Source organism: Pimephales promelas, chromosome 8 (assembly GCF_988280905.1).
Source record: "Pimephales promelas chromosome 8, fPimPro1.hap1.1, whole genome shotgun sequence".
NCBI lineage: Eukaryota > Metazoa > Chordata > Actinopteri > Cypriniformes > Leuciscidae > Pimephales > Pimephales promelas.
In genome coordinates, this window is record NC_142776.1 from 11,895,485 (window position 1) to 11,911,547 (window position 16,063).

A 16,063-nucleotide genomic window follows, 5' to 3' on the forward strand; every position below is an offset into this window, starting at 1 on the left:
TTCACAGTTAACAGTGCCATGGGAGGAGGCTGTAGATGAGGCGTATTAGAGGAAGAAACTGCGGTATGCTCAACTAGCCACTGAAGCGGAACAGCGAGGATGGGGAGTCTGGTTCACCCATTGGAAGTCGGTTGTCGAGGATTTGTGGCACATTCTCAGGAACGTCGGATTCATTAGTCTAAGAGTTGCATCGCACAGTGAAAAACTTATTTGCAGCCATTGTGTGTGCTGATGCGCCAGGGAGAAAATAAGCTGATCCCTGTAGCCAGTAGTATACTTCAGCCATTAACACCAGAAAGAAGGATATTTACTTCATCACATGGAAAGAAACGTAAATGGATGGAGACACATATGGATCACTTTAGAGCATGGCTATAAACACAATAAGGCTGTTGATGCGGGACTAGTGAGTAGTAGATGAGTTTACCTGTTCAGCGTGATGAAGTTTAACCCATTCAGACCAAGCGTGCCGCACAAGCCCTCAAAAGTGAAGCCAAAATGTCTCGATCGCCCCCCTGTGACCGGACCTAGTATAGCTCATAACCCCCGCCTCCCCATGTTATTCAATGGGACGCGAGACCAACTAAACAATTGAATTACACTTCACATATCCTTTTTCCAAAGATAGTTTCTGTCATTTGCTGTAGTTTCTATCACGTTGATGTAATTTCAAGTGTTCGTTTTTAAAATAAGTTTGTTTTTAGTTAGTTATGTGATGATAAAATAACGGTGCTCTGACATCATGATTGACAGCTGTGATTGACAGGTTCTCTGTGCGAGGTAGTCACTGAAGCACCAGCGGACTTTTAAAAAAAATGTTGATTATGTGGTTAGTAGGGTTGGGAACCGAGAACCGGTTCTTTTCCAGAACCGGTTGTGTTTTTGAAAAAATACCGGAACCGTGCAAAATTCCTAAGTTTCGGTTCCGAAAACGGTTCTGATGCCGATGCGATATCATCATGTGGGCGAAGTGCTGGTAGTAGAAGACGCCGTCTTATTCCAAAATTAAAAAAACTTCACCACTGAAGTTGCGATTTGCTCTCACACGCGCTGCATTTGTCACACACAGACACACGCACGCTGCGCGCGCCGACCGCCGAGTCACTGACACTCTCTAGCCTACATTCAAATCTGTTTGCGCTGAGAGAGAGAGAGAGAGAGAGAGAGAGAGAGAGAGAGAGCAGTTGTCGATATGAAACTGCTTTACAATCACACAGTCTCAATATTTATTTGTTTCACATATTCAAATGATTTCCGTTACAGAATTAGTGAGATTATAGTTTGCGTAAACATTGACGGTAGTGGTCAAAACAGATGCAGTCCGTATATTTTTTGTGTTCAGAATTTACAAAATATATACAATGAGCGAGTGCATCATAATGTTTTTTTTTTCCAAACCGTGTTTTTGTCTTATCTTGAATCACTACGTAAAGCGTTAATACTCGGACTTCTTGTTTAGACTGGCCGGCAGATCGCAGCTGCTGCGGAGTAGCCCAAATATGCCTGCGTGACTCGTCATGGATATAAACAGAGAGAAGTAGCTCCGGCAACAATGTTCTTCCGCAAGACGCATGCAGTTCTGTTTATTAACTGCTAGAGCGCCGATTTATCCAGTAATGAAATAGGTAAAGTCTTAATGAATCAATCATTCAAACCGTTTTAAAAAATAATCTGTTCTACACACATATGTGTGTTAAAGCATATTCTACTCCTTCTGAGAGGGTATTCTTCACTGTTGGAGATACAATAAAGGAGAGGTCTAAATTATTATAGAGAATGCAGAATTTTTTAATTTCCTTTATATATATATATATATATATATATATATATTATTTTTTTTTTTGCAAAGATTGCTTAATAATATTTTGAGTTTGTTTACATTACCAGTCTGTTAAACTAATTTGTCAAGTACTATAAGAAATAAACACAAAAAGGATTGTGGATTTTTCTCTTACTAATATTTTTAATTGAATGGGAACCGGAACCGGAACCGGAATCGTTTGGCGGAACCGGAATCGGAACCGGAAAATTTCTCACGATTCCCAACCCTAGTGGTTAGTAGTTGTATTTACCTTATTTTAACGAAGTTCTGCAATCAGCAGACATCATTGAAGAAGAACAAAGCAGACAGAGGCCACTTAATAAAAGTGCGGGGCGTGTGCTTGCGTTTGATTCAGCGAGAATGAGGGCGCGGCCTTGATTTCGCGGCTTTCCTGCTCACGACTGCGCATGGCTGGTCCCGAAACACGCAAGTGCGCAGACTCAAGTTCCAAGATGTCAGCGTCATATCGAGACACTTCAGTTCTCTCTGATGGAAAAGAGCGAAGGGGCGTCGTCCATCTTTTTTTACAGTCTATGATTCAGACCCTGTGTCCATTACAATGGACATCACATGTCAGCCCCCTTTTTTTTAACTTCTGGAGCATTTCACCTAGTTTAAAGCCTGCAGTCCATGAGATTGGACGTTAGTCATCCAATCGAATGCCAGAAAAGCTCTGCATGTGGTAATTATATATAAAAAAACACTACATTGAAGAGAAGCATGTCAGCACTTCACTCCAAACACAGAAGCAAGCAACATTTTCTAAGTTATATTTATACATTTTGTATATATTTTTGCTAGGATTTCATGGTTTGTATGTAAAATAGAAAGATTGAACTTTTTAATTAAAGTTAAAAATCGACTGTAGAATTGCACGTTTTAAATCAGGATTTTTTTAAATGTGTCTGTCCATTAGAATGGACAGTAGGTTTGAAAGCCTGTTACTGAAGTCACATTTTCAGTAATGCTGATTGAAATTTCTTTTATATATATATAAAAAAAAATATATATATCAAAGTACCGATACATTTTTGAAATTTTTTAATGTGCAGAATATACAGTTCTGAAGTGCTTGAACATATAGCTGATGAAAATATCTCAGATGTTGACTTTATGTGGAGTGATGAGGAAGATGAAGATGTAGGAAAAATATCCATATTTAAAACTTTATATAGTAAAATAACTTCTGGCCAAAAGAACATATGGAGTTGACTTAAATCTAAAGCACAACTTAAATATGAATATTTTTCATATTTTATATGAATATATATTTTTTTTATGGATAGATGCACTTTTATGAAGGATAGATGCACCTGTATCATGGATAGATGCAGTTTTATGGACTTTCAAAACAGAAACAACCATTTACAGCCAATATGAAGCTTGGAAGGGCAAGGACATTGTTTAATATAACTCTGATTGTTTTCATCTGAGAGAAGTTAGTCATATACACCTAGAATGGCTAGAGGCCAGGGTTATTAAATCATGGGCTAATTTAAATTTGTGGATGAACTATTCCTTTAAAGGTATAGTTCACCCACAAATTATATTTGTCATCATCACTTACTCCCCCTCATGTTGTTCCAAACCTGTATGAGTTTCATACCGTTTTTATTCTGCTGAACACAAAATAGGTATTTTATAGAATGTCGGTAACAAAACAGCTGACAGTAGCCATTGACTTCAATAGTATTTTGTTTTCCTATATATTTTCCAAATAACTATATGATATTATTATAATATAAAATTATCATTATTAGTAACTTTGAAAATTTCAATAATATTTAGCGGTAATGTATCATATATTACAGTACAATTCCATATAATATAATTGCAAAATTACGAAATACAGTAAAAATACAGTAAAGTACTATTTTGTAGTTTGCATTACTGATCTTGTGCACTGTAAAGTGAATTACACTAGTTACTGGAAATCGAAATACAGTGACTTGCTGGCAACCGTCCTGCCAGTACTGTAAAAATACAAGAAAACACAGGATGCACACAGGAAACGACTCTAACAAGAATGCATTGATTGATTCCTAGGTTTATTTTGTTATGAATAAACAAATGTGCAATATATAAAGGAAAAACCTTATGATTAAAGTTGTAATGTTATAATGTTCAACTTTTTTATCTAAAAAAAGAAAGATGCACACAGAAAATGACTCCAATATGACCAAATTGATTGATTCGAAGATATTTAATTTGTTACAAACAATGTGCAATCTGTAAAACAAAAACCTCAAAATTATAGTTAAAATTGTATACTGCAGAATTTTTTTTTGACCTTGAGAAAAAGCTTAAAGTATAGACCAACAAATTTTTATGTTTTTTTTTTTTTATTTATTTCATGTTGGTACATTTTTGGGAAGTACACCTGTTTTGACCTGATGTCCATTGGAATGGACAAAAAAAAAAAATCACAATGAAAGCCATTATATAATTTTTTTTTTTTTTAATTTGTTTTCATTTATAGAAGCCTCATGAGCTGGGAAAATGTACTTTTATATTTTTCAGAAACTTGAAACATAATTCAGGTCTGAAGGGGTTAATGTCCCTGACAATCTCTGTTGTTCCATTTAGCCAATTAGGAACCACCTTTTTCAAGTGAAAGATTTACAAAATCACACGGGAGCATTAATATAATATCTTTATTGTCCACCAGGGTGGAAAAAATTGTCTTTGGCTCACCAACCATTGAGATAAATATACAGACATAAAAAACAACAAAGACATAAAAAAAACACACAGAACATAGTTCATAGAAAAATAAATACTAAAAATGAGTTAAATAGATGGGTACAAATTAATCACATTTCATACTGTAGTCATTTGGATGATCTGATGTATGTTATGTCATAGATTAAAACATGATATCTTGAGCTTAACCACAGATGTCATTTACTGATGTATGTTATTCATAGATTAAAACATGATATCTTGAGCTTAACCACAGATGTAATTTTAGTCATTTAAACAAAAATCCATTAAAACAATCGTATTTTTTGAAGATCTTGACTTCTTGTCATCTCAGTCAAAGTATACCTGTTAATCCTTGCGTCCCCTATAAAATTTTCCTTGTCCTTTATTCATTTCAGATTCTGCTTCACTCATGTACGTTGTTCAACAACAAGCTCTGGGCTCCACCCAATGGACAACCATTGCCTCCAATCTCAGAGACACCTCTTATACGGTTCCCTCACTTTCTAAGGGTGTGTGTTATTCCTTCAGAGTCCTTAGTGCCACCGGAAAAGCATTCAGCAAACCCTCACAACCCACTGACCTGGTTAAGCTCATTGACAGAGGTATAGGAAAAAAAATGTGCTCAAGTTCGCAGGACTCACTGTATATACATTTGTAGATATACTTTACTTTCTGATGACATACTTTCATGCTGTTCCTGATGACTCATACAGCACCTTCTGGTACTCTGCACTTTAAATGAATGCAATGTCATAGCCTTTTTGCCTGGGAAATCAGCAATGTGTGTAGACTTGTTGAAATCATGTTTTCATTATTTTTTCCATAATTTCCATAGGACAGTATTTACACAAGGCTCCAGTCATCCTGGACAAACCTGATATCGTGTATGTAGTTGAGAACCAGCCTGCCACCATCACAATAACTCTAAATCATGTCCAAGCAACATGCATGTGGAAAAGGTTAGTGATAAATGCAAATCAAACATTCAAACTACAATATAAATTGTGAATATTAAGTATGATTGTTTACCAGAAGGGGAGTGGTGCTTGTCAACAAACCTGGTGCATTAGAGATGACCATGCCTGATGATGACCAGCATGCCCTCCACATTGCCAAAGTGAAAAGCACGGATGTAGGGCAGCTTATCTTCATGGCAAACAACCAGTATGGCAGTGACCTCTGCACTCTGCAGCTGGTCATGGCAGGTGAAGGCTCACAAATTTTTTTTAGCTACACATCAGCAGCAATGCATGGAAGAGCAGTAAAATAAATGTTACACACATGTGCAGTACTTCACGCAGGCAACTATTCAATGTGCAATTTGAAGGATTTGTAACATTTAGTTTCATCTTTATGTAATATTATGTAAATCTTTTTTTTCCTGATATGTTATTTGAGAAGGGTCGGTCGGCATCTCAGATTAAGCCATTCCCCTTCAAGTTATAACTCAAAGAAACAGCCCTTCCAAAAAAAAGAAGTTTATTCAAGTGAGCCATTAGTATATAACCTGGCACTAGCCAGATGAATTTCGCTCCGCCTAGCTCCACTCATCCATCTGGAACCGATCCATTGAAATGGCGTTTTAGAAGGCTGAGCCTTATCAAAAATCCTTGCATATGATTGGATAAGCCACTTGTCTGTCATCTTTATCGACATGCTATTTCAACCACTCACACCGAAGCCAACCCGTGACGCTGATAAGAGTGACGCAGGAAAAAGCGACGCTTGCCAAATCCGGTCGGGAGAAGGGCGAAAACATCGTTTCCACCAACAAAAGCCTTCAGAGCCGTTCTCTGATGTTCTTTTAATGAAACAATATTAGGTAGATTGGACAACACGGATGAAATAGCAGCATCAATGTTAACGCTTGCTTCCTCGATGCGAGCCGCCATTGTTGTCTGAATCAAAACAGTTGCTGCGTCCCAATTCGCTTACTTATACTACGCCCTAAAAGTATGTACTCTTTTTGTGAGGAAAAAGTACATACTTTTGAGTGTGTAGCAAAAGAGTAGGCAAGCTTTGGGACATACTAGCACGTCATCTTTAACGGACAGCTCTGTCGCGTGCTGCGTGCATCCTGTCACCGTAAACTGCCCTGTCAATCATCTCGTCACAGTTAAAATCCTCCATTTTATCTAATTTTATATCCTACCGTTTCGGAGAGCACGTTCATCTGCCAGTTGTGGGACTTTCATGCTCTCCTTGTGTTTGCAATTTGAATATAATGATGCATTTAAAATGTAATGGCTAAACGTGTCTTTACAAAAGTTCACAATGCTGCTGCAAATGCAATATAATGTGGACAACATTGAATAAATTCATTTTCGTCAGGTTAGATACTGATAATTAATCACTCAAAGCTCTTTATCTAAACCTCTCTACACAACTCGCGCGTCCTCCGTATCGACTACGTGTCTGAAGTTTTTTTTAACACTTTTTCCTCGTGTTTGTAGTTCTAACCGAATCCTCGTCCAACGCGCAATGGTTTGTGGGCAATATCAGCCGTTAGAGAGTGTGCATCAATCTACACTTCGGATTCTGACCGGAAAAAGTAGACCATCCGGGTATCTTTGAAACACTTATTTCAACATGCTACGGTTTGGGACGTAGTAATTCTATTTTCGAATACTATTTAGGACGGATGGTATGCGAATTGGGACGCAGCAAGTCTCACGGTCGCTTCTCCACTACGTCACATCTATGAAACTCCCGCCCTGCGTCCTGATTGGCTAAGCCATAAAGTTGGTTGGAGAAATCACTCCCAATGGAAGAGGTTCCAGATGGATGTGAGTGAAGCTATGGAGCTAAGCGGAACGACATTCATCTGGCTAGGGCCAGGTTAATTAGTATACCGTAAGTACGCAAACATGAACATTTTTACAGTAAAAATTGTGCAGTCATTTACGTATAGTATACAACAACCAGTTCTTAAAAGAATACTTTTACACTCTAAAAAGTGGGCCCAAGTAGTGCTACTAATTAATTGATATTAGTATACTTACTACATAAAGTATACTTGAACATATACTTGAGTTTATATTGAATAAAATGAACTTCAAGTATACTTATTGTTGGTTAGGGAAGTCATTTCCTGAAACAATCTTTTCAAGTACATTTATCGGATGTTTTATGGAATGTTTGTAAGGCTAACTTATAGTGCTTTCGAATCTTATGAAGTATGAAATAACACCTTAAGTAAAATATCAAATAAATTTTAATATTTACCACTTTACGGGCGGTGATGGCGCAGTGGATGAGACACATGCCTTTGGTGTGAGAGACCTGGGTTCGAATCCACTGTGAGACACCAATTTGTTCCTGCGCAAGACACTTAACCCCTAGTTGCTCCAGAGGTGTGCGACCTCTGACATATATAAATGTGTGGATAAAAGCGTCAGCTAAATGAATAAAAATGTAAATGTAAATAGACCTATGGTAATTTTAGCTAAAACCTATCCCCATCCCCAATCTTTACTCTAATAAAATTCAAATTTTCTGTAGAGTTTCATAATTAATATGAGGAAAAGCAAACAGGAGGACTTATGGCAATTATCAATAGATTAATAGGGTAACGTTAGAGGCTAATTTATATCAGCCTCTCCTGAACGAGGGATTGATTGCAAAGTTAAACCATAATAGAAAAAGTTTTACTGCTGCTGTTACATTAAAGTTATAATGTTAACGTTACATCGCGATGCTGACCAGTGAAATGATAGAAAAGACGGATGCATTATCTATGTTTGTTAATTCGCCTCATTTGCGCCGCAGAACCTCTAGACGCGCGTAAACGCGTCTTTACATTGAATTAACATTGAAATCACTCGCGCCAGATGTTCAAGAGTGAGTGACAAAAACCTTTGCTTTAGTCTCAGTTGAGTGAAACACCGGGTCCGTGTGTATAACTTCGGCCATTTTCAGTGACTGGACACTAGCTCTGCTTGTCATCATAGAAACAGACAATCAGATTGTGATGTTTATTCTGTATACTATAGCTATGCTGCCTTCATTTCTACAAGCAGCTCCACAGCCCAGCGCAGACCTGCAACCGTCTCGCAAGTGTTGATAGGCTATTATACGAGGTGTAACCAATCAGATAGCGCCGTGGGCGGGACATTTAGCAAGTCTGCAGACTCGTGCAGAGCGGCAGCTATATGAGAGCCAGCCAAAGTAGCGCATTTAAAACTAAAACTAAAAAAAAATTTAAAACTTTAAAATTAACTTTAATCAAAGCACGGATCCGTGATACGTTTTTTGATCCGTCTCACCACTAGTGTAGGATCACTGATCACACTGAGGGGGGGATAAATTTATCCCCACCGGGGATAAAAATAATTAAGCAGAGGCAGGGATCCATTGACCAGAAAGGGGGAAATCCCACGCATCCCTCCCGGCAAATCGCACCCTGATGATCTGTATGACTTAGGTGGTAATAGTGAAGCTTAAAAAGCAAGCTTCTTGCTTCTCAATATCCCTCCTTGTTTCCTCACTCCTCCGTCCTCCATCCTATGACCTGGAAACCGATCAAGCTCAGCCATCTTGAAGGACAATTCTCAATTCTCTAATTGCTCCGCGAGGAGGCATGAATCGAGGAGTGAGGAGGCTTCCAGAGGAGCTATGAGTGAGGATCCTTTGCGGAAGTGTTTTATCGACTAAACATGACGCACATATACGTTCTCCTCCCTTTTCACATCGGTCACAATAATTTAATTTATACTTTATCTTTGCAGTTTAAATAAACCACACATCTCACATAGCCTAATTCAGCATGGTCTCTTGCTTTATTATTGTTTATCATGAATTCATTAAATAACCAAACTTCAACAATATATGGACAGATCCTTTGAGCGCTGCTGATGACGCTGTGAAGTGACGAGCGAGTGATCAATTATTCTAATGTATAAAAAAGCTTTAATTTGATTCCTCTGTCCTCCTTTTCTTTCCTTGCAGCCTTCTCTCACATCCTACAGGGGGTGGAGTTGAGAAGCGAGGAAAGGAAACGAGCATACACAAACAAGAATTGAAAAGCACCCAATGGGTGCTTCTCATTTCTTATTTGTGCATCCTCGTTTCCTTTCCTTGCTTCCTTTCCTTGCGTCTCAGCTCCACCCCCTGTAGGACGTGAGGGAAGGAAGCGAGGAAAGGAAAGGAGGACAGAGGAATCGAATAAAAGCTTTTTTATATCCATTGGAATTCTTGATCACTCGAGCGTCACTCCACAGTGTCATCAGCAGCGCTAAAAGGATCTGCCCTTATGTTGTTGAAGTTTGGTAATTCATAATAAATAATAATAAAGATAGACTATACTGTTGAAATATCTGAGATGTGTGGTTTATATAAACTGCAAAGGTAAAGTATAAATTAAAATGATTGTGACCGATGTGAAGGGGGAGGAGAATTGACACGTGCGTCACGTTTAGTCAGTATAACAGTTCCGCGTAGGATGCACCTGTGTATCCTTGCTTATGACTCCTCAGGAAGCCTCCTATCTCCTCGATCCTCGACTCCTCACGGTGCAATTAGAGAATTGAGATGTCCTTCAAGATGGCTGAGCTCGATCGGTTTCCGGGTCATAGGAGGGAGGACGGAGGAGCGAGGAGACGAGGAGGGATATTGAGAAGCACCCAATGATTCCAGAGGAAGGGGCTCTGTTTATATTACCTAATTGGCTGTTTCATTGTAGGGCACTTGTAGAGGTGGTTTGTAGTACTGCAGGATGCATTGGGACACACTTGCATGATTGATTGAACTTTATTGTCCAGTCTGTTTTCACAGAGCGGAAATTTTTCTTTGACACTGTAACACATCAACAGCACAAAAAAAAAAAAAAAAAAAAAAAATATATATATATATATATATATATATATATATATATATATATATACTGTATATAGTTATAGTATTTTATAGAAAAATGTAAAAAATATTAACAATCGTTCTATTGTTTCAATTAAAACAGTGTACGATTTAAGATAATCACTGCCATTGGAAGAAAAGATCTTTTATAGAATTTTTTCCTAGCCAAGGGAATTTTCAGTCTACGTCCAGATGAGAGCAATTCAAAAGAGGGTGTGTGTATCTTTAAAAATCGCAATTGCCATTTTCCCCATAGAATGATCGAACAAGCTCTGAAGTGGCTGTTGTTTTTGTCCAGTAATCTTATTTGCTTGATTAATTATTTGTGCGAGTTTGTTCTTTGGTTTTAATGTTAGATTGCTGTAACATGAAACAATATTGTATGTAAGAATACTCTCAATCATTGATCGATATAGCCTACCATAGTTAGGGTCTGCTGACTAATATTGAAGCTTCTCAGTTTCCTAAGGAGACCCAGGCGTTGTCATGCTTTTTTATGAACGTACTCCACATTACTTTCAAAATTAAGTTTCTCTTCTGTAATTGGACCCAAATATTTAAAATTCGAGACCTGCTCTGCAGTTTGTTCCTTCATGACAACTGGTTCATATTCAGATGTGGTATCTACTTTTCTTGATTGATTTCTCAAACATAACTCTTTTGTCTTTTCAATATTAAGATGTAAAGAACTGCTCTCAAACCAACAGTTAATAATGTCAATGTACTCAAAATATGAGGTGCAGTTAATTTCTTTCTGACATGAGACCAATGCCATATCATCTGTAATCTAATCTAATAAAAACATTATTATTAACACAAACTTGCTGAGGGCGACCTTTTAAAAACTCCTTAATCCATAAAATCATCCAACTACTAGCACCTAACTCATAGTACCCAGGGGGCAAAGGGGGTTTAGCAGACATGGGCTGCTGTAAAAGGTTGTCATATAAAAATGAAATCTATGATGTCTGAGGATCGCAACCTGGGTGGACAACCCGGTGAACAAGCTGCTGGAAACTTGTAATTAGGGTCAAAACAATGTTACCTCAAATTCTGCTTTAACTCCCCGGAATCACCCAAACATGCTAAAACGGTTTGATTATATTCATGAATCCTGAGCCATATCTCCCTGATACTTTATGCTAGAAACAAACTGAGCATACCGTTCAAAAGAGTGGAAGATAAGCTTTCATCTGATGCATTGACTGTACATGTAATTAGAAAGTAAGAGTGAGCAATGCCTCTTAATTCATAGGTAGGCAAAAAAAAAAGAAAAAAAATATATAACATTCCATTTGTAATCGGTAACATTCTTTACCCTTTGTTGTTGTTAAAATAAACAAATTACCATGTGAAGTTAACTTTTACTAGATGAAATCATATTTTGATCATTTTCACTAACCATACAGTCCCTATGGTCCATAACAAATTTAGAGGGAATTCAATTTCAAGCCTATAATAGCCTGTCAATTCAAACTAGTTCCAAGAAAGAAGTTAACCATTAACTGATATTTATGTATGTACAGTATATAGTTTGCATATTTATGCAATATATATATTATTTGTATTGCAATGTCTAGTATTTGTAATATTCTTTCACAAGTGGGATAGCTTTATTCTATCAAAAAAAAAAAGGATTTGAGGATTTTGGGTTAGGCTGGTTTCTGAGTGTGAGACAAAGGTATGACAACTAAATGGTGAAATACTAAAACACACAGGAATCATGTGTGGAGTAGTTTTAAAAGTATTTAATGATTAAAACTGTTACATTAAGCAGCAATTTGTAAAAAAACCAAAAAAAAACAACAACAAAAAAACAATAACAATAATAATAATTAATGAAATAGACAAACAGATTACAATTCAGGGTGATAACTAATTTCTGTAATAATGTTTATACAAGTTGTATAGCTGTTTTCGGAGTCACTGCTGCTGTCGCTGCTCTCTAGTGTTTCAGCATGCTGTATCCTACTACATTTGGTTGCCAACCCCTGGCAATGGCATCCTATGTAGCATGGAATTCACCTTTGGCTAAGCCCCGCCCCCCTTAGTTACTGTTGCTACATCCGTCAAACTTCATCTGCGCTCTGCATGGCTTATGCTGTAACAGCTGTTCCTGCTGAAATGGTATCAAACTTTTATAAAGCAGCATATAAAGTGTCTGATAGAAGTAGGCAAAAGGGGCTGCAATATGCGTTCAGAGGCTATATTCAAGACACACAGGTGAAACGCAAGAAACAACAAGGCATCCAAAATAGAGGCAAAAGCATAACGTTACCGGTCACAGTCAAAAAAATGAACCATCGCATTTCCTACTAATGGAGACGGAGGCTGGGACTATAACAATATCAGGGAGCAACACTGTTCATGCAAAGCTGGGTAGGTCTCTATTCACTTCTATAATCGTTATTACAAAGCAAACGGACTACACGAGTACTGTATAACATTGTATTTATTAGCAGCATGTGCTAGCGTATCAACAACCAGTATGAGAACCGAAATCATAACCTAAAACATTATAAAACGGTCTAACTAGTATAACTTCACACTCACAGTAAGGTTAGAAGCAAAAAAGATGTGCTTGTTGATATTTGCGGGGTTTAGCTGACTGAGGACGTCCATACAGTTTAATCCAAACACGAGACTTGTCACTGTCAGGATTTTACTTCGGTTTTGGGAAGGGAAAAAACGGACACCCCCCTCCAACCTCTCTGGGAAACGCGTATCTGTGTTGCAAATGCCCGAGGCACAACGTTTAACCATATTTTGGATAAAACTACGACGGTAATAGCCTGCCGAAACCAAAAATATGAGACGCCTGTGTTGAAAGTCAATGGAGCGCTGTCAAAAAGTGTCGGACCTCTGTGGGAGCTGGTTCTTGGCTGGGCTGTGATTGGTCAATCTACATTCTAGGGGCGTGGCTTAGCCAAATGTGAATTGCCTTCAACTGCTTGGCCCTCATCCAGAAATCATCCAAAATTCCTGAAGGGGGGGATTTCTGGCTTGGCAATATCTGCATTCTTGTCAATAATGGTTGCCAGAGCTGCCCGTTTAAGGTGGAAGAGAAATGCGTTTTCAGTCGGAGGAAGTAGCTTTAAGAGTGTTGATTTGTTGTTCAATAACTTGTATGCTCTCAGTGTCCCCAGATCAGAATCTTCAAAGTGATCAGCTGAGGATGTATACACATCTATGATGAGGCCTCGTGCCTGGTGAAGCAGGTAATCTGTTATGTTATCAGTTGTATTTTGACCAAACTCTTCAAGTGCAGGTATGTCCATTCTCATGCTGCTTTTGAACCAAGACTTCTTACCAGTGAAATAAGGATAACTAGTTGTATCTCTTCCACTAAGACTGTGGACAAATGGCATAGCACAGCATAGTGAAGGTCCCAGTGCTGCTACCATTTCATGAATGGGCAGATAGGCATTCTCTGTTGTTCTCACCCACAGCTCTGGGAGAGTACTGAGGTATGTTGAACCATAGTACAGGCACATGGCAATGATTTCTGTGTCATTGGCATGGATGACAACTCTGCCAACTCCTTCATTCTGGACACTGTAGAGGGTGTGGAGTATTATCCTTGTGTCTGCCTCCTTCTGTGAGCAGGAACATCCCTGACAGAACCATCTGCAAGCACAACGGTCTTTGCCTCTTTTTTAAATCCACCACCCAGGTAGACACGAGTCAGGCCAATTATAGGAGGCTTGAGTTGTTCATGCTCACACCACCTCTCACAGAGGAATTGAAGGAGATTTGCTTTATTGGCTGATACAGAAAAAAACTCCTGTGGATCTGGAGCTGTGAACTGCTCACTAACTTCATATACTTTGGCAGATTTTAATTTTTTTTAAATTTTTAAGTTAACAGATCATTGCCAGTGGTGGAGAACTGAACATTATTGACTTTATTGCCAAACATGAGTGCAGTGACTTCCCCCCCATCCCTCTTCCAGGAAGATGGCAATATGAGGACTGGTACCAAGGTGAGCTTAGTGAAGATCCTGAAAGAGGAGACCAGAGTGACCATCATTCCTGATCTGCCTCAAAGGATCTTCACTAAGCTCGCCTTGGTACCAGTCCAGTCAATAATGTTAAGTTCTCCACCACTGGCAATGATCTGTTAACTTTAACACATGTGAAGGAAAAAAACATCAGTTGTCATCGACGCTATGTGTGCCGTACGCCACTGGTCTTTTCACAAAGGTGAAACATTTGGACACATTGCTGATAGATATAAAAAAAATGCTGATGAATGATGTACCTGTTGGCACTGAGATTATACACTTCTGTTGTGACAGATACAGTGGACCAAGCCTTAAGTCTGCTGAGCAAAGCCGGAGGTACACACAAAAATCTGCCAAAGTATATGAAGTTAGTGAGCAGTTCACAGCTCCAGAGCCACAGGAGTTTTTTTCTGTATCAGCCAATAAAGCAAATCTCCTTCAATTCCTCTGTGAGAGGTGGTGTGAGCATGAACAACTCAAGCCTCCTATAATTGGCCTGACTCGTGTCTACCTGGGTGGTGGATTTAAAAAAGAGGCAAAGACCGTTGTGCTTGCAGATGGTTCTGTCAGGGATGTTCCTGCTCTTGAGTCCACACAGAAGGAGGCAGACACAAGGATAATACTCCACACCCTCTACAGTGTCCAGAATGAAGGAGTTGGCAGAGTTGTCATCCATGCCAATGACACAGAAATCATTGCCATGTGCCTGTACTATGGTTCAACATACCTCAGTACTCTCCCAGAGCTGTGGGTGAGAACAACAGAGAATGCCTATCTGCCCATTCATGAAATGGTAGCAGCACTGGGACCTTCACTATGCTGTGCTATGCCATTTGTCCACAGTCTTAGTGGAAGAGATACAACTAGTTCTCCTTATTTCACTGGTAAGAAGTCTTGGTTCAAAAGCAGCATGAGAATGGACATACCTGCACTTGAAGAGTTTGGTCAAAATACAACTGATAACATAACAGATTACCTGCTTCACCAGGCACGAGGCCTCATCATAGATGTGTATACATCCTCAGCTGATCACTTTGAAGATTCTGATCTGGGGACACTGAGAGCATACAAGTTATTGAACAACAAATCAACACTCTTAAAGCTACTTCCTCCGACTGAAAACGCATTTCTCTTCCACCTTAAACGGGCAGCTCTGGCAACCATTATTGACAAGAATGCAGATATTGCCAAGCCATAAATCCCCCCTTCAGGAATTTTGGATGATTTCTGGATGAGGGCCAAGCAGTTGAAGTTCCAATTCCATCTACACAGCCTGTCTGGCCTGTGTCATTGGCCATGGTAATATATGTGGTTGTGTTAAAGGTTGTCAGAAGAACTGCTCCTGTGCAAAGAGGGCAATTCCATGCTACATAGGATGCCATTGCCAGGGGTTGCATGCTGCATGCTGAGTTGTTCAGCATCCTGAAACACTAGAGAGCAGCGACAGCAGCAGTGACTCCGAAAACAGCAAAAACAAATTGTATAAACATTATTATAGAAATTAGGTATCACCCTGAATTGTAATCTGTTTCATTAATTATTATTATTTTTTTTTTTTACAAATTGCTGCTTAATGTAACAGTTTTAATCATTAAATACTTTTAAAACTACTCCACACATGATTCATGTGTGTTTTAGTATTTCAACATTTAGTTGTCATACCTTTGTCTCACACTCAG

At 38.6% G+C, this 16,063-nt stretch overlaps 1 protein-coding gene across 6 annotated transcripts in view; it reads left to right on the plus strand.

Moving 5' to 3' along the window:
* Window positions 1–16,063, plus strand: part of spega (striated muscle enriched protein kinase a) — an 81,247-nt gene that overhangs the window by 18,971 nt on the left and 46,213 nt on the right. For all 6 annotated transcript variants that reach the window (XM_089133946.1, XM_089133949.1, XM_089133947.1 and 3 more), the window contains 3 exons: window positions 4,924–5,130; window positions 5,364–5,487; window positions 5,561–5,733. In XM_089133946.1, coding sequence (XP_088990072.1) covers window positions 4,924–5,130; window positions 5,364–5,487; window positions 5,561–5,733 — 504 coding nt within the window. The remainder of the gene's footprint in view (window positions 1–4,923; window positions 5,131–5,363; window positions 5,488–5,560; window positions 5,734–16,063) is intronic.